Consider the following 26,172-nt stretch of genomic DNA (forward strand, 5'->3'; position numbering starts at 1 on the left):
GGCTATGGTACCTACAAGTCAGGGCCGTAGGTGGTTATGTCAGATCGCTCCAGCACCCAGCAGGGCAATTGAATATTTCATATTCAGTGAGTCTAATTCTTACTGTTTATATGGCATACTTATTTTACAAGAATTAACAAGACAAATCTTTATAATTCAGTGTTTTTTTTATATTTGTTCTCTGTTATATAAAAGGTGTCTGCAGCACCACACACCACAAAAAAGGGGAAAAAATAGAAGAAGTAAAAAAAAAAAACAAACGGTGCATGCCTTTGTCTTGCTTTACTGTAACTTGCTAGTACAGGTTTCAGGTGAGGCAAGGTTGAAGTGACAGATGAATTACATGCAAGATTTCAATTCAGACTAAATATGTGGTACTAGTTAGGCCTGAAAATGCTTTAAACATGACTACAACACGTGTTTTGCACACGTTACCCAAGGTTCATATGTTTGATCCACCTCCCGTCATGTTTTTTTTTTTTTTTTTTTTTTTTTTTTTTTTTGCCATGTTGCTCCCTCTGCTGGCTGCTAAAAAGAACACACCATAGCAGTGATGCACAAATTCAGGGATGTAGGCTTAGAGCCTTCAGCAGAGGGCGCTACAACAGTTTACTGGGAAATGTAAACAGGAAGTATGTAAGCAGAGTTTGACCATTAACCCAATATGAAGCTGTAGAGGTCCAGGATTAAAAGGTTTTTGTATTTTTTTTTTATATATATATAAACAAAGCTTATCACTTTTAGTGAGTAGACATGTCATTATGTAGATTGGTCATTTAAATTACCTGTGATATCACAGAAAAGCCACATTATCAAGTTGCAAGTGATCTTTTGTTATTCTTGTTTTTTAAAGTATAATTAAAAGACAGAAGTAATTATTTGTTTTAAACAAGATTTGGCACATTTTGTGATATAACAAATTTGCAAACCCTTAAAGCACTAAATTTCTGAAAACACAGGCTGTTTGATAAATGTTGAGTTGTTATTGGCATTTGTATGCAATCATTTGAGACTAGTAATAAAACAGTTAATTTTTTTATTTATTTGTTTACTTTTTACTGCTCTTCTGTAATGACATTTTTGTGGAAAAATGTGAAAAATGTCCTTTTCCAGCCCATGGCATTGGCTATGCCTTCCATGTCATAGGTAAATCCAGTACAGCGATCCCTCACAGTCTGCTCCCAAAACTCCTCAGAGTTGCAGAGCTGGTATAATCCAATCAGCGCAAAGGAAAAGAGAGCATGTGGATGCAACGTTATCAGCATACATACATATAGTGTATAGGGATAAACATACATGATGGGGAGAGAGAAAATGAGAATTTAAATTAAAAATCAGCACGTACATCAAGTAATGTACTGTTATAAATCTGTCATTCAAAGAGGCCCTCACCCTTTGGAATCTGTGTGAAACCTGTGCCAGGATTGTTGTATCTTTCAGCTCAAGGTAGGACAAGATCCTGAGCAATATCTCCTCAGGTAAGCGCTCCAGATAATCAAACTTCCCTTGGCAAAGTGACCGTATGTAATTCAAGATCCTCTCCCCGAAAACAAAGCCAACCTCATCTGTGGAGGACAAGTGAGTGACAGAGCGTCACAGTCCTGCAAACTCATCTTATGTTAGTACTTTGTCAAATAATCCAAATCCCATAATGAACCCCTAGAGTTCTGTACTGCAATCAAGATTCTGACCATATTAAGTTCAAAAAAGGTTGGAAAGGCTATCTAGGAGAAAGTCAAGGAGAAAATGTTAGGCTGATGATTAATCGCTGTTCTGATAAAGAAATCATACATTGAAGCATTTTCTCATGAAGGAAATCTTGATGAGTTGTCTGTAGTTGTTTGGGTGGAGTGCCCCTACACTCTCGTCGCAAAGAAATATTCCATGTTGTCCATATAACCTGAAGTTACAGAAAGAGAAACAGAAAATATAAGAAATACACTTTAAATCCAGAAGATCCGTTTTGTGATTAAGGTACTAATGTGAGTCCTAGATACATAATATAAGATACATTTTACCAATGACTTGTCAGAGGATTCACTTGGCTATGATTGTGCATTTATACTCAACTCGATCTTTGGTAATCACAAGCTGGAAAAAATCTTTGGAAGGTGGTGGACCCTGGCCACTCACTTGAAACACTTGCTCCCCAAACAAGGACGCCATTTTGGACGCAAAACTGTAACCATGACAACTGAAAAAGGTCTAAAACGGCTGAGAAAATCGTGTATGTGGGCGGGTTGGGGGTGTCATAGTACACTGCCGAAAACTAATAGGAAAAGGCAATACAGGGCTTCACAATAATAACCAGACATAACTTTTATGTGTGTACTGGGGGGGGTCACGACCCAGCGGATTAATACCCATTTTTGTGACAAGTTATGTTTAAGTGATTGTCTCTTAACTCATTCAACCAGAGATCTATAATTTCATACTACGATCTTGTGGATATTCATAATATAATAATACGCTCAGTGTGCAAAGCAGCTTCGTTGACTCGCTACAAGAAGACGCCGAAAATCAGAGATAAGTAGTTCCTGGCGGATGAATCACGCGGATGTATATTGCAGTTGTAGGCCGCTCAGCTGATGTGAAGCTAGCAGTGGTAGAGAGAGAAAAGAGGAGCTGGTGCACTGTCTGTTACAACTACAACACAGGAACAAATAGGTAACAACATTATATCAAAGGTTGAAATTTTCATTGACATCTCGGCCAACAAACTGTAGGACTTTTGAGATTGTTTGGTATCGCTTTATATTGATAGAATTATGAGTCAGTGTTGCGAAAATATCTCGAATCCCGTTCCTGCTTTCCTGTTTTTTTTTTTTTTTGTCTAAAATGTATCAGAGGCCATTTCTTTTTGCTGTTCAGCGTTAACGTGCTAACTGTTAGCACGAAGATTTATTTTGTTAGAATTTGATGAAAAATACACCCAAACACAGAATTTGTGAGTTGTGACTTATAATATAAATTCCGTTACCATCATTTTTGAGCTGGCAAAGCGCTAGCCAGTGTCAATAAGGCTAGCTAATATTGATTAGCCTGCATGCCAAGGTTAGCTGCTATAACGCTCTTGTTTGATTTAACGTCGCTAAACGTAAGGTGCGTGACTGCCTTGCCTTAGCTAATTCGGTATTTTATGAGCTTTGTAGTTTGTCAGTCGGATAACAAACTTAATTGATAACAGCGAGTCACTTTCACAGCTAAGTGCCAAGTGTTTATTTTTCTTAGCATACTACTTGGGAGCGAACGGTCATTGAAGAGGCATTTGCTATATTACTTAGCTAAGCTAGTGTTAGCTTGCTAATTATTAACTTGGTTCGGTGTTTGTCCCAGTATGCTCAACATTAGTTGTACGAGATGGTTTCCTTAAATTGTGCATATTTACCTAGCTCTAAACAAAAAAATGTGTGCTTTGTTTACATGTTTGTCACACAACTTAATTTTGCCTGGCCAACATTAGCTTAAATCCTAAACTGGTGCAGCGAAAGGGAGCCATTGGCCTTAAATGAGCATAGAAAACATCAGTGTTCTTCACATTTTGCTACACGCTTGTTAGCAACACTTATGAACGCATTTAGATTGGCAGGGTTACGAAGAAAGTGGTATTATATCTGTACTGAAACTTCTCAACTTGGCAGTCGTGTATTTTTGGTTTTGATCTCCCCATCAAATGTAATAGAAGGTGAGCTACCTTGTGTGCGTTATGTCTTTTTGTTTTCTTAAAACATGTCAGCCATACAAGTGTCATGGTAGCCAGTATACCAATTTAGCTAACGTAGGTTTACTTGCAGCCGATAGCTTTATTGCATCAAACTGCTTTCGAAAGACTTTTCAGCCGATGCTGCCATTTTCGAAGTTAAAGCAAGTCTCAAGTAAACAAATCATTTGCCTCTTGGGGGGGGGGGGGGATGGCTTGTATTGTAGTAAAACAAATAAGATGATTCATACCTCAAAAAATGTACAAACGAGATAGTTGTCAAGTTGGCAGTTGGATAAGTGTCCAAATAGGCTGACACACCGGTACGCCAACTACGCAGTTCAATGTAAGCAGTGCTACATTAGCCAACGTAATTTTTAAACCGTCCTCAGGTATGAAAGTACTTGCGTTTATTGTGTTTTATCATCCAGATATTCAGTGTTTAGAGGCTACGGTGTTGGTTTTGTGGGATTCGGAATTTTGTTTTGTAAAAGACGTATAGATGCGACTACACTGCTGTCAAAATGTATGGGACTAGCTAGTATTTAAATGGCTAAATGCTAACGTTAGTCGGTGGTGGTAGACAACTACGTCAGAAACACAGGCCTCTGTAAAATCATAGGTACAAGAAACGGACACTGTCGTATATACATACATATATATATTACTCGTTTACTTGCGTTGTAATGGGAATCTTGAAGAAACCGTTTTAAACGCTTCGATCATTCAATATGCTTATCAAAACGCATCATGCGCTTATGGTGGACCAGTTGTCAGAATGGGCGAATAACAAAGACTAGGATGCACTGTCAGTGCAGGCCTAACGTGGCCCTTTGAGTTTGGCAAGTGTGGCGTATTTTTATGATAAATAACCATAATATCACGGTTTATATTCATACTTGCTGAGTCGTTGGTAGTGTTTTCTCTATCTAGCAGAATGTGTGTATTCATACCATATAAAACACTCATCAATACCCTAATATTATTGAGAGATGCATATAAATGAGATTCCCCTAACTGTTACCTAAGTTCCTTAAACATTTGTACTAAAATGGTCAGTGTACCTTCAGATGCAAAGAGTTTAACATTTTAAATTTGTGTGTGTGTGTGTGTGTGTGTATATATATATATATATATATATATATATAGTATACTGCTTCTTGTTGTTTTGGCCACAACCTTAATTATTAAAACTCGAAGGACTGTTGGGTGTGGTATAAATGTTAAGTGATGTGATATATAATAAGATTCTTATTATTGGATTTGATGAATAGCAGGACCTTTTCCTGTCACAGGTTAAAGGTAGGGATAGGTAAGTATACTTGAGGTAAGTAGGGTATCAGAGTTATAGTTTAGAAAATTAATTGTACATGTTGACAAACCAATATATACAATTTTATTAAATGTATAATAGTTTAATGGAATCATTTTGAGCAAAATCTAATGGCTATTTTGTGGTCTATTGTCAGATTCACTAAATAACCTGACTCTCGTTAGGACACTACCTGCAGACAGTGAGAGGTTTCTTGGAACAAACTGACCACTAGTGCCAGAGTTTTTATAAGTTGTTTCGGTCAATGCTTTGATCATAGTAATCTAGTTTACACACAGTCACTAAAATCCTTTTAAATCTTAACTCCAAGGTTTTGATTGTATTAACTCGGGTTCTGTGGTTACTGGCACAATGCCTGTCTATCAAGCTCATACAAATCTTAGTGTCAATAATAGGATTGTATGCATATTGATGGTTAAGCTTGTGAAGAAAGGGGCAGGTGTGGCCCTGATTATCTTATATGGACCATATCTGTGAAATGTTAAATGTTGCAGAAGCCAAATGAGTTTTGCATTTTTTTGTCTGTTGTGAAACAAATAAGACCTAATTTTAAATTTCATCAGCATTGTTTTGTGGTCTCTTTCTTTGATTTCAGTGAATGGTAGTGTCTAGAAAGGGTATGTCCCTTCAGGAGAGAGGTGCCAATGTCCAACCGGCCTAATTCCAATCCAGGGGGGTCACTGCGCCGTTCACAGAGGAACACTGCTGCGGCCCAGCCACAAGACCACACAGTAGCTGGAAGGTGAGTCTGCCTGCATATTTACCATATAGTTTTACTTTAGAAAGCTGCAGTACTAGTTACCTTTTTTTCTTTTTTAAGGGAGGAACCAATGTTTTTGTATACAGTACCATGTTTTTGTATTTTGTAATTGGGTGAGCTCTATTGGTAGATAATTAGAATTTAACTGTTGGCCCCATTACTCAAAAAAGCTGTTTCTTGCATTCTTTTCTTAGTCAAACACTATTAACTGTGTTTTTCATGCTACTCCAGAGGTGTTAATGATAAGAGGATTTGCAGTTGTAGTCAAATAAGTCATTTGGGGATTGATCTAGTTTCTTTGATGTAGCTTAATTACAGAAACCCACACTGTTCCTTGCTCTTTAATTTCCAACCTTACAGGTTGCAGTCAGAGCAGGTAAAACATAAAGCAAATTCCCCACCTGAAAGTAGAAGACCTAATTCTAAGGTTCCCAAAGCCACAGCCAGCTCAGCCACTGGCCAGTCCAGAGGGCACAGCTCAAGAAGGTATCCAAATTTTTTACTTGGTGCTTAGTATATGTATGTGTGTTTAGGGTCTGAACTATATCCACCACTGTCATGCATCTTGTACATATTTAAACTATGTTCTAAATCTGCATAAGTACAGTTAAAATGTCATGTAATTTCTTGCTTGTCCAATTTTCTAAGACTTTTTTTTTTCCTTTTTTCCCTAACAGAAGCGGTCTTACTCTTTCCGTGGCTTCGTTTGTGTTGCAAGACGACCCAGAGGCTGCAGGCACATCTGAACAAGAGCGACCAGGCCACCAGTCAAAGAACGAAGGCACCCGAGGGCTCAAACGAAGTGAAGCTCCTGACCAAATTAGTGTCCTTGGACCAACCCCTGCCAAGAAACCCAAGTCGCTGCCCCCACCCAGAGACAATACCTCAGAGACCAAGAAAGGCCCAGCTAAGTCCAAGAAAAGACCAGCTGCCTCAGAATCACCTGCGTCATCAGGTCGAGGTCAAAATAAGAAGAGTTTGGCCGCTGGGGCCTCCCCAGTCCAGAAACGGAAAAAATCGGACTCTTTCCCCGGTCTAAGTAGCACCGCTGGGTCCCTACCCAATTGTACCGAGGGCAGAACTGCAAAACCCACCAAGCTGGCGTCTAAATCGGCCGCCTCAGCCAAAGCTGGGTGTAGCAACGTGACAGACTCCTCCTCCTCTGCTTCCTCCTCGTCCTCTTCCTCCACCACAGGCACCAACAGTGCTGCTTCACAGGGTGCTCGAGTCAAACAGGGAAAAGATCAGAACAAGGCACGTCGCTCTCGCTCAGCATCTAGTCCCTCTCCACGCCGTAGTACACGTGACAAGGAGCAGGCAAAAAGTGCCAGCTCTTCAAAGTTTGAGTGGGCAGCACGTTTCAACCCCAAAGTCAACTTGCCAAAACCCAAACTTTCCTTGCCCGGATCCTCCAAAACTGAGACCTCCAAACCTGGGCCATCAGGATTACAAGCTAAACTAGCAAGTGAGTTTTATTGCCTGTTTATCGACTGACTGTCCATAGCCAATTGTGTTGCTGTCATATTTGAGTTAATGCTTATTTTCTTAAAGGAAAGGCTTGTGCATTGTGGATGGAAGTTTATATTGGTCTTAGTTATTCTTTGAAGTATTCAGATGTGTTATCAGGGTTATGATTGGGCTGTAGTGGATTAGCACATTTTTCTTGTGCTGGAATTTCTCTAGGATTTTTGTGACAGGACAAACCTACATCGCTTAAAATCCTCACTCTAACCTGCTGAAAACAAATAGGTTTCCCAGATGGAACACATTAAAGCACATGTACACCTAGGGCTGCAGCTTTTGATTATTTCAGTATTCGACTAATCTGCCACTGTAATCGATCAATTAATCTATTAATTAATTATTAATAATACTAAATAATTAATTAATTTTCCTTTCCTGTGACTGAAATGCAACAGGGCAAAAATTGATAAAAAGACACTAACAGTTGCATATTTATATATTGCAAAAAACTGTTGCGTTTATCTCCGTTTGCAGCCACTGATTTATGTTCTGAATTTAAAAAATGGCAACGAAAAATTTCACCAGTAATGATTTTACCCAGTAATAAAATTACTGAATAAAATATAACAAGCTACGTATTGCTTAATTAAAATACAGATAAGGAGCTAAAGAAATATAATAAACAAATAAAATTAAGGATTTTTTTCTACTTTTTATGATACCAAGCATAAAAAGATATTCGCCAAGCACCTCACGTCAGTCTCAAAACAAACACAAAGCTAACCGTCGCATATCACAGCTAGCCTTATCAGATAGCATGTTTATCACCAAATACAGCACCAAATCCCAAAGCTGTTCTCACAAACAGCAATATTTTTTATTTCCTTACCTGTTTGTGTTCATTTTCAGTCTATCCACACTGTTCTTCAACCAAAACTCACAGCGTAGTAATCCATAATCGTGAAACTGCCCTAACATGTCATATGCTCCCATTCACAGCCATTTTGTTGTCTTGTTGTGGGTCTTGGCAAGGTAAATAAAGTTTGGTCAAATTCTACACCTTACAAGCTTTCCGACGATATCTTACACTTGAATGACACTTTATCTGTCAGGTATAAATACTTGCGCGTAAACAAAGGAGCATCATTGCCATTTTGCTGCAGTTACGCACGTGGGTGGACCGGAAAGAGCGAATATCGAACAGCGTTCATTTCTTTGCTTCATTATAACTTTTTATTCGTTTAGAAGAAAGGATTAAAGCCATAAACATGTCCAAGAAATTACAACAAAACCAAATACACCGTGTTGGAAGTTCTGGAGGAAATACAGACACAGCACAATTTGGCACAGTTTGGGTATCCAAGTGGCCAAATGGAGAGTCCGCCTGGTACTATCCACACTAAAACCTGCATAAAAGCTATGAGCTTTGTTCTATTCTCATGAAACTTTGTACAGTTGTAGTCAAGGAGTTGCTGAATGCATGCAGTGGTATTTTTATGCACCGAATTATTTCTATCATGATGTTTTCATCTGTAAAAAAAAAAAAAAAAAATAGGTGAGGATAATTTTTTTATTTTTACCTATGGTTTATCACAATTTGCACAGGCATATTAACATTCACAATGTTTCTGACAGTGGATTTATATTCCATTATATATATATATATATATATATATATATATATATATATATATATATATATATATATATATATATAAATATTTATATATTTTAATTCTCTTTAAAGGTGTCATCACCTGGTCTTTTCATTTATCCACTGTCCTCTAAGTGTCTTTAAATATTTTTTTGAAAACGTATTAAGTAAAAAATCAATCATAGAGCTTGTTCTGACCCTTTGCTCATACCACACTAGCTTTTGACTAATGCTAATGAGGTGCGTGCTGATTGGCCGCAGGGAGGCCAGAGTCGGAAGTGGGGCTGGCCCAGTGCTCCGACTCCAAAACATCGACAGCTTAGTGATGGCGAGCGAACCTGACTGAGCAGCAGCTAACGGAATTCATCCATTTATGTTTGAACCAGACTCCAAACCTGAGAGTGAAGATACCGAGATGGTGGAAGAAGCGCGTTTACAACAAAATGTTTACAAATTTTTACATGGCAGAGAACTTCACCCTACCTATAAAAAAGAAAACATGGGGCTCACTTGTACATTGCAGGGGGTTAAACTTTTAGGCTCGTCCCTTAGCATTAGCGTTAATGTTAGCATAAGCATTAGCTAATCATTATATCATTCCAAGCATGACTTTAAACGTGGAAGAGGGCTGGCTTATTCGAATAGCCTCCTGTGATGACAAAATCAGAGGAGCAAATTAAAATCACATGTTTGCGAGAGTTTACCTTTGTTGGCGATTCTGCTGTGAACAAGAGTCCAGATATAAAAACTCGACCGTCTTCAAAAGAAAGACATTCAGGGAAGTTTACACTTTGGTCCAACACCAGTATACATGTTTTAACTTGAAAAGGGGCAATTTCCCGGTGATGACTTCTTTAAAATGGAGTCTCCGCATCATATGTTTAACTTCAAATAGTCATGCTCCAAAATGATCTGACTTCTGTTTTAAGACTGAAACTTTCAGCATGATCCTGCTGTCTGTTATGCAACACAACAACTTATCAATGTTTTCTTCATTTCATACTGCTCTCTCACATTTGTATTCATTGTGTAAGATACAAAATTCCCTCACAACAGTGATGTGCCACATATCATTGATAAACTGTATTTCTTAGCCTTCAGAATTCAGGGGAATCACGGCAATATGGTCGAAGAGTTGCGTCATTTCAAAGAATGTATTCTATTTTCTGCAGGTGGTGGCAGCATCCGGTTTTGAATGGTTAAATTCGCTTGTCCACATGTAAAATGATAAAGGCGTTCTAACGTTATGACGTCATAAAATTAGCGTTAGCTTTAACCCGCAACAGACCATGGAAGGGAAGAAAAAAACAACGCTGGTTTGCTGTTAACAGTAGCGTACCGTATGATGTTTAATTAACATGCCTCTTCTGTTTTATCATGTCAAATCTCAACTATGTACCTCAACTAGAGTCCTCTACCCGTGCCTGAAGTGCCTGGTGCTTTCTGCAGAGATGTTGCAACATGGAAGTTGTTTTATTGTGGAAAGGTAGCTCGGTGAATGCACTGTACAGTCTTTCTTTTTATTTGGTTTGAGTTCAAAATAATCCCACACTTGGCACTTTTAGACATTTTTTTTGGCTGACTTCCTATATTCCTTTGCTCTGTCGCTTTTCTCCTTGCTCTGGTGATTCTGTCGTCTACTGTTGCCATCAGCAAACAAGCGTGCTTCTCATTTGCCGGCAGGTAATACTGGAAATAGGTTTTACAGACTTATTTTCTTGTTGCGCCGTGTTGATTTCTAGTATCTTAAATTTAAATAATTTGATTATAAGTTTCAGCCCTAAAATTAAGTCACTGATAAAATGAAATATACACAGGAATGATCATAAATTTTATGCACACATTATGGTAACTAACACAAATTATACATAACTGTACTTAAGAAAGCATATGTGTGTCTTGGTTAGGATGTCTTCACATGTAGTGAGTGTGAACTTCACTGAGCTGGGGAAGTGGGTCAGATTTCAGACTTAAGTACCAGAGGTCTGAAACTGGAGAATAGCTAAATGCATAAATGCTGCTTGTGAGTTAATCATCAGTGTGATTATAGAAATGCAGTGTTCATGGTTGTATTTATATTGACTTGTGACTTGACACATTTTTTTCCCAAGGAAAAATATTTAGGAATACTGTGAATGCACACCTTTATAGCATAGAAGTTTAAATCATGCTAGTCAGCATCTTGATCTCATCATGATGACTAAGTTATTACTTTGACATTTAATTTTTTTTTATATTCGGTGTGAATTTGTTCAATTGTTATTTTTCATTATCTGTGGCTGTCTTACAGCATAGCTACCAGCTAAAGCCAGTTTAAATGTTGGTTTTTGAGATTTATGTTAAGTGAAAACCTGCAAATACAATACCAGTCAAAAGTTCAGACACACATACCCCCTAAAGCTAATGGGTATGTGTGTCCAAACCTTTGATTGGTACTGAATAGAAATGGTCGTCTGGCCATTCAGTACCTGACTGCATAGTTGGTGCAACCCATAACCTTCTTCTGGCATGTTGACAAAATTGGCACTGGCTTGTGAAGCCTAACCATGCCCAGGACTCTAGGACTGCCTCTCCAAACATTTCTTTATAACAACAAAGAGAGTCTTCCACAACTAGTCAGTGCCTGTCTCAACAATTATTTTGGGTAAGATAACGTCAAGAAGAAATGTCCTTTGACACAGGACTGCTAATAATATGCACAGTTCTTTTTATAGTTTGTCCACAGTATTAATAAAGAGAGTAAATGTCAGGTAATGGACTAGATACTTAAGTAAGTAATAGTAGAAACTGGTTAAGGTAAGGTGATCAGATGTTGCTAAGGTTAGTGTAAAGTGTGGCCGTTCTGGGTGGGTGAAAGGATAGTAACTCAAGTGAGCTCTGTGTCATGGGCTCCTACCCAAATGGAGAGACCCCTCCTAAGTTGACTTTCACGTGTTGGTCCACCAGCTGACTGACCTGGCTGACTGTATGTTTTGGGGTAGGGTAGGACTCACAGGCTGCTTCTTGCAGAGGGAAAGCACTTCATCACTTTAGGAGTATCTTCTTATAACTTTTACCTTTTAACACAGATTGTGATACTTTAATCTGTTATGGTGAGTAAGCTCATACAAAGTCCACAACAAATTCTTGTGATAATGTATCACTTTGTTGATTCTGTTATACATGTTTTGTTACTATTAATGCAGTAGGAAGAAAATGTCTTTGCATTGCTTCTTTATTGTATATCTTTGGGAAAATGTTGACTTGATCTAATTAAGTAAGAAATGGCATACATCTACAAGGTCAAGTGAAGCCAAAAAGTCCAAAAGTTCATCTTCTTTGTCTGATTCATTAGGTCTTAACTTGTTTAATGTTTCATTTGTGTAGTTCTGAATCATGAGTCACAGATCTAGCATGAAGGTTGTCCTGTCATAGGGCCATGGTCGTGTTACTATTAATATCCATTTGGCCAGTAGTACAGGGCTCTCAACGGGCAACACCAGTCCTTTGCTGTATTGAAAAATATTACTAAGCTATGCTCTGCATCAGTCTGTGCTCCAACAAATATTTGGTCAGATATTTATTTGTTTATTTATTTAGACCTACAAAACCCACTTATGAAATAATAATTTTTGTTCACAGCAGCCAAGACCTGCTTTCATGTTATGTTTGTATTCATTCCATTTAATGAATCTGGATTAGACCGCTTTTCTAGTTATGAAAGCCATATGAAAAGATGATTTATGTTGTTTCTGGACTTTTGGTATCATTCTGATTTAGATTTACATTGTATTAAAATGTATTTCTGTTTGAAGCATTTGGTATTTGTGGGGGCACAATATTTATTTTATTTTTCCAAATTAGGTTTGAGGAAATCCACCAAGAAGCGTAGCGAGTCTCCTCCAGCAGAGCTCCCCAGTTTTCGGCGGAGCACACGCCAGAAGACCACGGGCTCCTGTGCCAGCACCAGGTAAATATCACTGCGTGGATTTCGTTTAGTGTGGGCGTGTCTTTTTATACACTTACGGGACACCCTGTTTGTCTCACAGTTAACAGGAATTTCTCGAAGCTTCAGCCTCCACAGTCTGAATCACCAGAGCCTGGGTTGCTTGTCATTCAGCTTCTTTTCCCCCATGTTTTTTTTTTTATCTCTGCAAAACAAAACTTAACACAAACACAGTTAGAGGTTCAAAACTTGTACGTTACTCTTGATTTAAAAACAAGCTATTAACCTCTGACAGATGTTAAAAACAAATTATTTCTATGAACACAACATTGAAAGGGCAGTACTGTCTTATTCGATGAAGCTGTTCCTAAAGATAAAAGGTTGTTGAAGCCACATTTTGCCCGATATGCTTTCTCTGTTGGTTGAAGTTTGCACACCTGCAGTCATGTAGAGAGAGATGAGGTGCTGTGTTGTAAATAAGATAACATCAGAAAACAAAACTGTTTAAGAGGAAACTTCAGTGTTTTGGCCAAAGGTTGCATTTTGTAGTTAAGTGAAGCCATTCAAATCTCAACGTTGTGTCCTTGTTCAAATATAGAGCAGTTCATATTTAGATGTAGTGATAATCCTTCATCTCTTATAGAAAATATATTTTTGCATGAATACTGAACAGAAGCTGGAATTTAAAAGATTAAATCACTAACCCAATCACAATATTGGTCAGAAAAATCGCAGTTAGTTCTTTTTTCCATATCGTTCAGGCCTGTCGAGAAAGGAAAAGCTGACGGTTGTCAGTGGACTTAGAGCTTTGGGCATTTTGATGTTTGTCTTTCCTGACAGCTGCTTATTACAGCTTTGCAGACATGCAGGAAAGTACGATTAAGCACTGAAGTGTGTTTATGAATTTACTGAATAACCAGCTAACTGCATGTTGGTTTCCATGGCAGTACAATGTATAGGCTAAATTTAGCCCGTGCATTGCTTTGTTTTGTTAGGTTTCCTGATGGCAATGGATGCATGTTGTATTTCATCTGCTGAAAAGCACATAGAAAATATTGCCAGGAGGCGAACTGATGAAAAACTATTTAGTACAGATTCTTACAAAATTACAGACCAATAATATCAGCTGCATTTCATCGATGCAGGTACTTCTGATCAGAGTTTAACAAAATAAACTTCATCAAATGTTTGGCTACTTACACAAGATGTGAAATGGCAAGAAGAATGTGAAGAGGTTATAATGCACCTCAGTCATGGTTTTCAACTTGACATGGCAATAACAGAAATGGTGTAGCTTTTCTTGTTTATTTTACTGTCACTCATCTTTTCGATCTCTTTGTTCTCCTGTAACAGTCGGCGGGGCTCAGGCCTGGGCAAGCGCGGGGCAGCCGACGCTCGCCGACAGGAGAAAATGGCTGACTCCGATAACAACCAAGATGGGGCCAACTCATCAGCAGCTCGCACTGATGAGGCATCACAAGGCGCTTCAGGTACCTAAATTACATTATGTTGTCATATATCAGGCTGCTGGCCAGAAGTGAAACCTGCAGTTAAGATTATTGATGACCAATCACAAGCAAACTTGATTATGAGCGGTGAATGCTCGTGGAATGAGTATTGTACAGTTGGATGTGTGCAATAATTTTTTATTTTTCTTTTTTTTTTTTTTTTTTTTTTTTCACTGTTAATTAAGCTTTTATACTGTTTTTCTGTCCAGCTTCAAGTTCAGTTGCTGGAGCAGTGGGCATGACCACCTCTGGAGAAAGTGAGTCTGATGATTCTGAAATGGGAAGGCTTCAAGGTGTGTTTAAGTAACATGCTGTTGGATTTTCCAGTATTTAGCTTGTAAAATTAAATACTTAAGGTTGATTAAATATATTTGCCACCTAAGCCTTATAACTTGTTTTCCATAGCTCTACTGGAAGCCCGAGGTCTCCCACCACATCTCTTTGGGCCCCTTGGACCTCGTATGTCACAGCTGTTTCACAGAACCATAGGCAGTGGAGCTAGTGAGTTCAGTCTTCTTACGTTTACCCGCATTCTTGTTAAGCTGTAGATACCTTGCTGAATAAAAATCCAACCATATTTTTCAGGTTCCAAGGCTCAGCAGCTTCTGCAAGGCCTTCAGGCCACGGGGGATGAGTCTCAGCAGCTTCAAGCAGCAATTGAAATGTGCCAGCTGCTGGTTATGGGCAATGAGGAAACACTTGGTGGATTTCCTGTCAAGAGTGTGGTGCCAGCTTTGGTAAGTCTCATTTAGTTTGATCATTTTCCATTCCAGTAGTGTTAATTTCATTAACGAAAACTTAACAAAAATATTTTCTTCAACGCACATTTATCACAGGACAAAAACTAGACTAGACGAGACTAAAACCCCCATTATTAAACAATAACTGGGAATAAATCAGAATGCATGTTTGTGGACTAATAAAGACAAGACGAAAATGTAGTTCACTAAATAAAAATTGGGCTGAAATCTATGGACATTTTAGTTCACGAACAAAGACGAGACGAAAATTATATGATTATGCGATATGATTTAGTCAAATCCTGTCTCCTCCTCGGCTCTTCCGCCACACACAGTGACACACCCCCTCAGTGTTGCCAACTTAGCGACCTTGTCGCTATATTTAGCGAGTTTTCAGACCCCTCTAGCTTTTTTTGTTTTTTCCACAAAAGCGACTAGCGACAAATCTAGCAACTTTTTCTGGTAGTATTGGAGACTTTTGGAGACTGACGAGAATGAACATAGTTAACTCTTTTCAATGTGGAGTCAGTGCTGCACAAACCCCTCCCCCGTCCAAAAACACTCAGAAGAGGCTTGGTCCTACCAGCAGCACAAAGCTCTCAGCTGCAGCCCCTTGTTGATATTGGGTGTGGCTGGCTAACTTACATTAGCTTCTTAGCATGTAGTGACCATAGCCAGTTGTTGATAGAATTGTGTGTGAAGTTGAATTTATGCAAACTTAGATTTGGTGACATAAAATGCTGTTCTGTTTGTCTTCAGGTTACCATCACAAGGACATTTGATTTGATTTGATTGATCTGAATTAGCATCAATATTAATATAAATAAATGCATGCAAACATAAAAATGCCTGCAATTATTTCTGCATAAAATAGGATAGTTATGTTTTAAGTATGAGTTTTAAATGGATTGTTAAATGTAGTTTAACAATATTAACCTACATTTAATGATGTTCTACTAACTACTAACAATGTAATATACAACTAACAATGTTCAATATTATCCGCTGACAAACAAGTAAAAGGGTAAAATAATTGTCCTGACTAAAACTAGACTAAAATGTAGACAGTTTTTGTTGACTAAAACTAGACAAAATGATATTTTCTTGGACTAAAATAAAGACTAAAATGCTCGACTTATAGTCGACTAAAAATTGACTAAATAAAAACTGGAAGAGGTTGACTAAATGTGATAAACTAATAAGCGTGATTGAAACTGGACAAAAACTGAAACTAAATTTAAAAATGGCTGATAAAATTAACACTACTGTACAGATTGTAACCAAGGCCATTTTCAGTATATTTGCATGGGAATTGCACATTTATCCCAACATGTAATATTTTATTTATAACTCATTTTATTAATTTTGAATGCTCTCAACTTCATTTCACAGATTACACTGTTGCAAATGGAGCATAACTTTGAAATTGTGAGTATAATTCACTTTTATATATGTAAATAAAAATACCTTATTCTTTGTTTTGTATTGCGATTGGTTTCATTCATGTCTTTCTGTATGCACACAGATGAATCATGCCTCCCGTGCACTCACTTACATGATGGAGGCGCTCCCTCGATCTTCTGCTGTGGTGGTTGATGCTATTCCTGTCTTCCTGGAGAAGGTAAAACAGAATACTCTTATCTGTTCTTATGAACTCTTATCTGGTTTGCAATTGTTTCCTTTTGACACACTAATGGTTTGTTCCACCAGCTTCAGGTGATCCAGTTCATTGACGTAGCAGAGCAGGCCCTAACAGCCTTGGAGATGTTGTCAAGGCGACACAGCAAAGCCATTTTGCAGGCTGTAAGTACAGCACACTCTTTCATTGTGTCCTTGTCCTCTCATATCTAGTCCATGCTTAGACAAATTTATAAAGTGTCATTCCTCACAGGGTGGGCTTGCCGACTGCCTCCTCTACCTGGAGTTCTTTAGCATCAATGCTCAGAGGAATGCTTTGGCCATTGCAGCCAACTGCTGCCAGAGCATTACTCCAGATGAGTTCCACTTTGTTGCTGATTCTCTGCCACTGTTGACTCAGAGATTAACACACCAGGTACGTGCCCCCCATATGAGATATACATAGTTGTACTCATGTATTCTAGAAACTAAATTGATAATAAATACATAAAGAAAAATGTGGTACAACTTCTTATCATATCACCAGTGATGACCAAACAATGCTAACAACAGGATAATATGATCAGTCAACACCTGAAATGCTTTATATGTCATGTAGGAGAAAGAAAGAGCACTAGTTTTTAGATCCAGATGGGTAGAAAAAAAAATCCTGATTGTTGAACCCGATGATTTCAGATTGTTTTTAACAGATTGAAATAGTGAAACTGCATATTTTTAATCTAATGCATAGGTAATTGCACGTCAGGTTCATATCTTGGATGCCCTCTGTGTTATTGCACAGATAAATAAGGGTAATAAATGCTACCTTCTATCTACAAATATCATTCACTAATGGCCCAGCAGTGAAATCTGTTGGCATATTTTTGCTTCTTTTTTTTTTTTTCTTTTTGATGAAAATATGTTTAAAATTTTTCTTGACGCACATAAAATTACATTTTTTATAAGACAGTTAATAAATAAAAGCAGAGGTCTTTGCTTGGCTGGACGTGGAATTGGGCAATATTTACCAAATTGGCATGACTCACCTTTCAGATGATGGTCTGCTGCTGCAGACAACCGATGACTGAGGTCTGTAGGCCCCATACCAGTTGAGGGTCAAAGATGAGAGGGAAAAAAATGTTTTTCTTAGGCCTGTCGCGATAAGCAATAAGTCCCCCCAATGGAGTATTTCGACTGAACGCTCTGGTTTCTTGCGGAGTGGTCTCTCTAGTGTCATACTTGATAGCATGTTGCAGCACGAGACTGTGATGAAGCACCTGTGCGAGCTGGTATGTACATTTGTTTTGCAGGGCTGCCAACACGCATTGGCACTGAGACAAGCGCATTTAAGTGGCTTCTCACGCTTTCACGCTAAACCTCCGATTCTCATGCTGAAATATGTAAATAAATCGAATGGAGAAATAATAGCTGCAAGCACCTCTTCATTTATTGTTTTGCTGCTCCCCACAAGTAGACAGAACACACACGTAGCCTACGACGTCAGTACAAAGCCCCCACTTCCTGGTCTACCGTAATAACCCCTGTAATGCGCAGGCACATTACACAAATAGTCAGCCTATATACTACCAATGTATATGACAAAATACACATCAAGAGCAATGCCGGCTAATAGCGAGGTTCGGCAGGATTCCGAGTGGGCCGCATTACTTTTGGGCCGGTGTCCCGGCGTGCCGCAGCGTGGCATCATAGCAGCGCAGCTTTTCAGCTTTACAAACAATGCGCAGTGTGTGTATATATATATATATATATATATCTATATATATATATATATATATATATATATATATATGATAGATATATATATATGATAGATAGATATAGATATATATCTATATATGATAGATAGATATAGATATATATCATATTTTTTTATTTTTTAATACAATGCTACTAATTTTTGCCAGTTTACCCTGTCTGAGCCTCATGTTTAATATTTTCTTTGAAATATATTTTTTGAAAAGCATTTTTGTTTACAGAACAGACTTTATTATCCATCATACTTATTATGTTTGTTTTTCATTCATTGTTAATGAGACTGAAAGTCCATTCTATTTATTGTTTTTGTTTTTTTATTTAAAATGTCTTCCAGTTCCAGTGTTAAATGTTCTTTAGAAATGAAAGTTTATTGATCTTTGAAAGGGTCTACTTGCATTATTATGACATTGTCATTATATTAGTTGAAAATGGTCTCAAAATGACAACATTATCGCTTTGTGCAATATTATGGTTTATTGCAATAATTTCTGAGAAAATTTATCGCACAGCAAAATTTGTTATTGTAACAGGCCTAGTTTTTCTAGTTTGACAGTCAGCATTGTAGACATGGTTCTAAACCAAGTAAATTGACACCTTTTGATGGTTTGTATATGCCGTTCTTTGACAGGAATTACATTACATTACATCGGGTTTCAGCACATGCAGCTTGTCCTCCCATTACAAAAAAAAAAAAAAACTGCAATATTTTTTATTTTGGCTCAGTTTATAGCTGCTGAGTACTTAATGCCACATTAGCATTGCAACAATGACAGGAGCACTTCTGTAGAAAAACTCTACAGACTTGGTACTGTGTGCACTTTCACTGTATTAACTTTTATGCTATAACTCAAATCTCTCTGTTTGTCTCTGGCTCACTCTCTGTCTCTATCCGTGTCTTTCAGGACAAAAAGTCTGTTGAAAGCACTTGTCTTTGTTTTGCCAGACTGGTGGACAATTTCCAGCATGAAGAGGTTTGTGTCTGGATATATTTGAGATTCAGTACTTTTGTTTTAGGTGGTTTGTCATCTGTGTTATTTCTCTCATTTGTGCTCCTCTAACCTATGTCCGTCTGTATTTTAACCAACAGAATCTGCTGCAAGAGGTGGCATCACGGGACCTGTTGACCAATATCCAGCAGTTGCTAGTTGTGACCCCTCCTGTTCTCAGCTCGGGGATGTTCATCATGGTTGTACGCATGTTTTCACTGATGTGCTCTAACTGCCCATGCCTGGCAGTCCAGCTTATGAAACAGAGTGAGTAGTTTTAACTCTTATTAAATTACCATTTCATTAACTGGGTCATGCAAAAAACAACAGAAGACCAGCACAGAGGCATCAGATGGAACCTTTTTTTTTTACAACCTAAAAGAAAGATCTTGACTTTCTAGATGATTTAGCACTGATCTCATATACACGCCAGCACATGCAGGAGAAAACATCACACAGCAGCAACTTTGCAGGCCAGATGGGCCAGAAGAAAACGGAAGTTATAACACTCAACATCCCAAACCTTGCTCTAAGTCAGTGGTAAGGACCTACCAACAACAGAGGAATTCTCCAGACATGGAGGAGCAGACAGTGACATCAAGACCAGACTGAATAAAGCCAAAAATGCTTTCAAAATGTTAAAAAAAAATTCCAGATCAAGACACTTCAACACAAAGACCAAGCTAAGACTGTACCAGAGCTGCATTTTTTCCACTTTACTATATTGGTCTGAATGTTGGAGGATGACAAATTTTTTCAAGCTGTCTACATTTCATACCAAGAACCTAAGAAGAATTCTGTGTATGTTTTGGGCAGAAACTTATCTCCAATGAAAGGCTGCTTGAAAGATATAAACAGGAAAGTATGGAAACCATTATTCAGTAACACTGGAAGTGGATTGTGCACGTCATTAGAAAAGCCCCAGACTACATCACGCAAATTGACTGGACACCTGAAAGCAAACGCAAGAGGGGAAGGCCCACAAACACTTGGCGTTGAACGGTGGAGTATGAGATGAAGACCCTGAACCACCACTGGGGAACGGTGACAAAGTTGGCCAAGAATCGTCTGACATGGCGGTACTTCATTGCTGTCCTTCATGCAAACTAGGCATAACAAGGCAGAAAGAAAAAAAATGACTATGTTCAAGTTCAGTTTTTTCCCCTGCTAAATAATCAGTGACCGCAGCAATGGATCCATCATAAATGGGATGTGTTACTGTTATTTCACTTTGGGGAAATTTCAGACAATATACACTTACTATCAAAGCTGATAGTAAGTGAAAACAAACCCTATTGTTAAGCCATTGTATTGTGAACATGTGCCCACATGTCACAGCTTACCTCAGTTTCATCTTGAGTTGTAACAATTCTTGATGTTCACATCTCTTCATTCGCTTCTCTTTAATTGACTGCATCTTTAATTAACTTTTTATTTCGCCTAAACCAGATCATAATCAATGTGTGGCAGCTTATCGTATGTTCTATGCAACAGAGTAATTAAAACAGCAATGTCTTTTGTAATATCTTTTTTCAAAACAGATATAGCAGAAACTCTGCGTTTCCTCTTGTGTGGAGCATCAAACGGCAGCTGTCAGGAGCAGATTGAACTGGTTCCCCGGAGCCCCCAGGAGCTCTATGAACTTACCTCCCTCATATGGTAATGTCTATCTGTTGAGATTAAAGTGGTCAGTGTAGAAGAAAATGCATTGTTTTGATTTGGTGTTGCTGGCCATGTAAGTTATGAAGTCTAAAGAAACAATGCTGTATGCAGTACTCCTCAATTATTTAAATTTAATGGGTGTGTGTTAAAATTTTGACTAAAAATTAAGTTGGTTGTTTTTACAAAATACAAAGGTCTTTTTGCACAATTTACAGCAAACTGCAGGCTCTGTGTCAGTGCCCTTGCACTCTTCCACAAATTTTATTCCTCTCTTCTTTGATCTTCATCCTCAGACAATCGTTTGGCCTCAACAATCCCTTAACAATGATCATTCTTTTCCACCTGTCCCTAATTGGAGGCATTTCTTCTTAGTTGAGTTCTTGAAGGAAGGGGAAAAGCCTTACTTGATGGCATTGTAAATCCAAAGTAGATGAAGCTCAATTCTATAGCATTTTTAAAAGACCTTTTTTTTTTCTTTGCAGTGAGCTGATGCCCTGCCTCCCCAGAGAAGGCATCTTTGCAGTTGATGTTATGCTAAAGAAAGGCAGTGCTCAGACAACAGAGGGAGCAATCTGGCAGTGGAGGGATGACCGTGGTCTGTGGCATCCCTACAACCGCATTGACAGCCGCATTATAGAGGTAATAATGAAAATGTTATAAGCAGGCTGTGCAATTATAATCCTCTAAAAAATACTGTCATGTAATATCTTGTAAGTGCTGGGTATCAGTTATAATTTCTTAAACTGATTCGATTCAAAACAGCCTGATTCAGTTAGATTTGGAGTGATATTGATCATATACAAATATTTATGTAACACCAATTTTTCATGAATATTAGACATTCTCAGATAACGAGTATTATTTTTTTAAAAAAACACTGAGCCTGTTTGTATGACCGTCAAAGTCACATTCCTGTGAGTAATCAGGTAATTGTACTAATCAGAGCTGACGGGTCTACATGCACGTCTGAAATAAGATATTCAAAAGATTGTTGTCTACATATCAGTGTCAGTGTTTCCTCCAGGTTCTCAGTCAGAAATGGAAAAAAAAAAAAAAATCATTCAAAAAAACATGTCAAGCAGGAGAAATACTCCGGCTGCTCCTCACTAGAGCAAGAGTACTTCTATCTTCACCTCGCTGGGAGAATTGAGTAAATAACTCATGTTTTTGTCTGATTATCAGCTGGTTGACATGTTTTCCTACACATGCACTCTGTCTGTTCACCTATGAGGGCAGAACTCTGCTGTGGACACAGTGCAGCAATGACATGCTGTCATAACTAACATCAGACCATTTAGTTTTTTTTTTATTCTTTAGAGGAAATGAGACTTAAATTACCTCTGTTGTGACTTGGCACTGTAAAGAAAACTCCATCAAAATAAATTAAGTTGACCTTAACATAGTCGAGGGTCGGTGGTTCAAGTCATATTGGAAAGGTAAACGCTGCCGGTCCATTATTGGATTTTAATTCAGAAATTCATTACGGGTGAATGTAATCCAATGGTGAATGGAAAAAATTTTTTTTTTTCTTTTTTCAAAATTTTCTGATTTTGGACAGAAGCAACACAGGCAACCTTTTCAGTTATGTGTTATCTCACGCAAGGGTCACTTACTGGGGGGGGAGTAGAAAAAATAATCTTATCAGTATGTATTTTGGGGAGAACTCAAGACACACGTCTTTTGAAAAGAAACAATGGATGTTGATGTCACAAGAGTTAAGGCTTTTAGTGGTCTCTTGAACTGCTTTTTTACACAAAAAGAAAAGGGGAAAAAAATACACAGCATTAAGTTAAGTATGAGCTTATGAGTAATGTTACCCATTGATGAGTAATGAGACCTTTGCACCATATTCCTGCCCAGCCCCCACACTTTTGACATGTCTTTTGCTCCATGATGACAGCATATTAAACCACATGAACAGAACAGTCAGTTAGTGGGATGAATGATGGAATTTAACATTTTGCTAAACATTTAGACTATGTGGTCTGTCACCATTACTTAATGTTTGTGTACATGGCATCTGAGCATGATTGTGACAGTGGGTGTGTTTGGTGATTATCTGTTCCTGCAGACGGCCCACCAGAATGGGGAAGATGAGATCAGTTTGTCGACCCTGGGCCGTGTGTACACAATTGACTTTAACTCTATGCAGCAGATAAATGAAGACACAGGAACAGCTCGCGGTATCCAGAGGAAGCCTAATCCTCTTGCAAACCCCAATACAGGTAATACATTTCTTCACTAATTAGTTTGGTGTTAAGATGACAGTGTATCAGTTGATCTTGCAATAATGTATTGTTGAAGGTCCCAGAATCACTCAGTGGGTCCATTTGTAAACATCTATAAGGAAAGTGATTCATGATTCAAATTCACTGTTTTATGGTTATTTTATTATAAGTGAAATTACTATGTAATTATTAATGACAAGTCACCAAGTTTGTTAGTTTACAGTTGTTATAGCGGAGACTAGCTGCTGTTATTTAAGATAAAATGGTCTGATCCAAGCTGCTCTGGATTTGAAGTGTCCAAGTTTCCATATGTGTTCTTGAGTTTACCCAGTGAATGTTGGCATTGCATGAACTGGTATCTGGAATGTAACTTATCTAGTGTAATGAAAACAAACTGATCTATTGATGTTATATTTCAGGGAGTCACCAGGAGGTTCGTAGAGAAGACGCACGAGCCCAGTTGATGAAGGAGGACCCTGAGCTGGCAAAGTGCTTCATTAAAACACTGTTTGGGGTCTTGTATGAAGTGTACAGCTCATCGGCTGGTCCTGCTGTCAGACACAAGTGCCTTAGAGCCATCCTCAGGATCATCTACTTTGCTGACGCAGAGCTGCTGAAGGATGTGCTGAGGAACCATGCTGTGTCCAGGTATCAGTGTCTGGATTACTTTTGCCTTTCATGTTTAAAATAGCATCAGAATATTGTTCTAAAAAAATTTAAAATTTATTTTAAACACTTTCAGTAGATTTAATTTATTTTTGTAACTTTCTTTCTACAGTCACATTGCCTCCATGCTATCCAGCCAGGACCTGAAGATTGTAGTGGGTTCTTTGCAGATGGCCGAGATCCTCATGCAGAAGCTGCCTGATGTCTTCAGTGTATATTTCAGAAGAGAAGGTAGGTGATAATCCCATGGAATCTACTGCACCACCTTATGTGCTTATCAGAGCACATAACCTATGTGAAATGAAACAAAAATACTTTATTGATCCCAGAGGGAAATTGCAATTCTCTAGTAGATTTTCTTTTATATGCTTAAAAGGGTGGTGTTGATTGAAGCATCTTCCAACTTACGTGACAAAGATTCTTTTAAGATGAAGGATTATCCAGTTAAAACCAGAAAGCTAATGCTTGTTTTATTCCTCACTAATTTACATTATCCCAATTAGTAGGTGGATTCCTTCCTCCTGTTTAGGAATAATTTATTTTACCTGTTAAATGTATTTCTCCTTAGCATTTTCATTTGATTCCAAGTGCAGTTATTGGTTGCATTGGCTGTATTTTCCTTTTCAGATCCTAATTCAGATCCATGGGGCTTTAAATGTTTTTTTTCTTTTTTTGTTTCTAGATTTTGTTGTAATGTCATCATTCTTTTTTTCTCTCCCAGGTGTAATGCACCAGGTGAAGAATCTTGCAGAGTCTGAAAGCTTTCTCGTCACTAGTCCCCCAAAGGCTTGCCCAAGTGGTACTGCCAGTCTGTGTACTACAACAATCAGCACTGCATCCACCACATCCACTAATAATGCAACTCCTGACCTGGGCTCACCCAGCTTCCAGCACAGCATGGACGACTCACTGGACCTCAGTCCACAAGGGTGAGTTTGAAAGAATATGTTTTGGCTGTGTACAGATGTAATAAGTATGGAGAAAAAAAAAAAAAAAAAAAAAAACGTTTTCTGCCCTGAGAGCATTTCATGAATAATATTCTCCCCATCTGAAGGCGGTTAAGTGATGTCCTGAAGAGGAAACGACTTCCTAAAAGAGGACCCAGAAGGCCCAAATACTCTCCCCCAAGAGACGATGATAAAGTAGACAATCAGGGTAAGTATCATCATCCTAGTGTGTGTAATGTTGATCCCCACTAACACATTTTGACATTTTGTTTTTACCATGCTCTGCATAGCAAAATAATGAAAGATTTTGTTACACAAACGGATAGAACATTTTTTTCCTTGGAAAAGAATATGCTGATGTAAATCCACATACAGAACCCATCCCAAAGGACCAGCGTGAGAAAATCACTGCTGCCAAAAATACAAAAGGCGGCTACACAAACAGTTTTGTCTGTCTTCTGCATCGGTTTTGCGCACAATTTGGTCGTTTTTCACTGTGCTTAGCTATCCACGGCTTGACACAGAAGATGGAGCAATACCACATGCAATCAGCGAAAGAAACAAACCAGAGAAATAGAAGAGAATCAGGAAGGGGGAAAAAAAGCAGAAGAAAAATGAAGACGATTATTATGTGAGCTGTTGAAGAAAGACTGTGTGAGTGTTTAGGGCGTGTTGGGCGGTTTGAAAAACTATAGCCATGCATTTCCGCCGCCAACCAGTGTCTGAAACTGACATTGGATCACGGTAGTGAACTCAGCATTGCCCACTAGTGGAAGAATTGACTTAGCAACAATGGCAACATGAAAGACTCATTCAAGTATGAGGATGGCAACGTATGACAACGTTTGAAATGGACGTTGCTATTTATGTACATAAGGGAGCATAAATGGGGCTTTACTTGTTGGGCTCAGTAACTCGTAGAGGTTAAATGTTTAACTGAACTAATTTTTAGTTTTAGATAAATTGTTAATCTATAACTGTCTTAAATGTCTTTGCAGCCAAAAGTCCTACCAGTACTCAGTCCCCCAAATCATCCTTTTTGGCCAGCCTCAATCCCAAGACTTGGGGTAAGCTGGGGGCCCAGACCAATAATGCCAACTCGGAGCCCTCGCGTACAGCAGGCGTGAGTGGCCTGGCAAGGGTACCTCCCAAGGACTCTGTTTCAAATAACAGGTAGATTAATAACAGTTTTAGTGCAAAATCACT

General features: G+C 38.3%; 2 protein-coding genes across 7 annotated transcripts in view; one reads left to right on the forward strand and one right to left on the reverse strand.

Moving 5' to 3' along the window:
- trip12 (thyroid hormone receptor interactor 12) overlaps nt 1-26,172 on the forward strand; it is a 46,560-nt gene that overhangs the window by 13,341 nt on the left and 7,047 nt on the right. The window contains exons 1-23 of one of the 5 annotated variants that reach the window (XM_041995559.1): nt 2,562-2,667; nt 5,629-5,775; nt 6,154-6,279; nt 6,471-7,258; nt 12,755-12,860; nt 14,190-14,326; nt 14,554-14,637; nt 14,750-14,845; nt 14,930-15,081; nt 16,477-16,512; nt 16,610-16,705; nt 16,795-16,887; nt 16,976-17,137; nt 19,380-19,448; nt 19,565-19,730; nt 21,005-21,122; nt 21,608-21,764; nt 23,197-23,350; nt 23,773-24,001; nt 24,132-24,250; nt 24,741-24,948; nt 25,074-25,174; nt 25,965-26,139. In XM_041995559.1, the coding sequence (XP_041851493.1) occupies nt 5,678-5,775; nt 6,154-6,279; nt 6,471-7,258; nt 12,755-12,860; nt 14,190-14,326; nt 14,554-14,637; nt 14,750-14,845; nt 14,930-15,081; nt 16,477-16,512; nt 16,610-16,705; nt 16,795-16,887; nt 16,976-17,137; nt 19,380-19,448; nt 19,565-19,730; nt 21,005-21,122; nt 21,608-21,764; nt 23,197-23,350; nt 23,773-24,001; nt 24,132-24,250; nt 24,741-24,948; nt 25,074-25,174; nt 25,965-26,139 (3,470 nt within the window). In that variant the 5' untranslated portion in view covers nt 2,562-2,667; nt 5,629-5,677. Of the gene's footprint in view, nt 1-2,561; nt 2,668-3,064; nt 3,686-5,628; nt 5,776-6,153; nt 6,280-6,470; nt 7,259-12,754; nt 12,861-14,189; nt 14,327-14,553; nt 14,638-14,749; nt 14,846-14,929; nt 15,082-16,476; nt 16,513-16,609; nt 16,706-16,794; nt 16,888-16,975; nt 17,138-19,379; nt 19,449-19,564; nt 19,731-21,004; nt 21,123-21,607; nt 21,765-23,196; nt 23,351-23,772; nt 24,002-24,131; nt 24,251-24,740; nt 24,949-25,073; nt 25,175-25,964; nt 26,140-26,172 lie in introns of those variants that run through there. The other 4 variants (XM_041995563.1, XM_041995562.1, XM_041995560.1 and 1 more) reach the window with 4 other exon arrangements.
- Nucleotides 842-2,525, reverse strand: fbxo36a (F-box protein 36a). Of its 2 annotated transcripts, none has more exons than XM_041995601.1 (4): nt 2,134-2,525; nt 1,792-1,900; nt 1,393-1,565; nt 842-1,205 (listed from the first exon to the last, which is right to left on the reverse strand). In XM_041995601.1, exons 1-4 carry the CDS (start codon nt 2,164-2,166, stop codon nt 1,056-1,058), a joined length of 465 nt encoding a protein of 154 aa, XP_041851535.1. In that variant the 5' UTR covers nt 2,167-2,525; the 3' UTR covers nt 842-1,055. The 2 variants fall into 2 exon arrangements, with proteins under 2 accessions (XP_041851535.1, XP_041851534.1); XM_041995600.1 differs by having other exon boundaries at nt 2,071-2,525.

The sequence above is a fragment of the Melanotaenia boesemani genome, chromosome 9, assembly GCF_017639745.1.
Source record: "Melanotaenia boesemani isolate fMelBoe1 chromosome 9, fMelBoe1.pri, whole genome shotgun sequence".
Lineage (NCBI taxonomy): Eukaryota > Metazoa > Chordata > Actinopteri > Atheriniformes > Melanotaeniidae > Melanotaenia > Melanotaenia boesemani.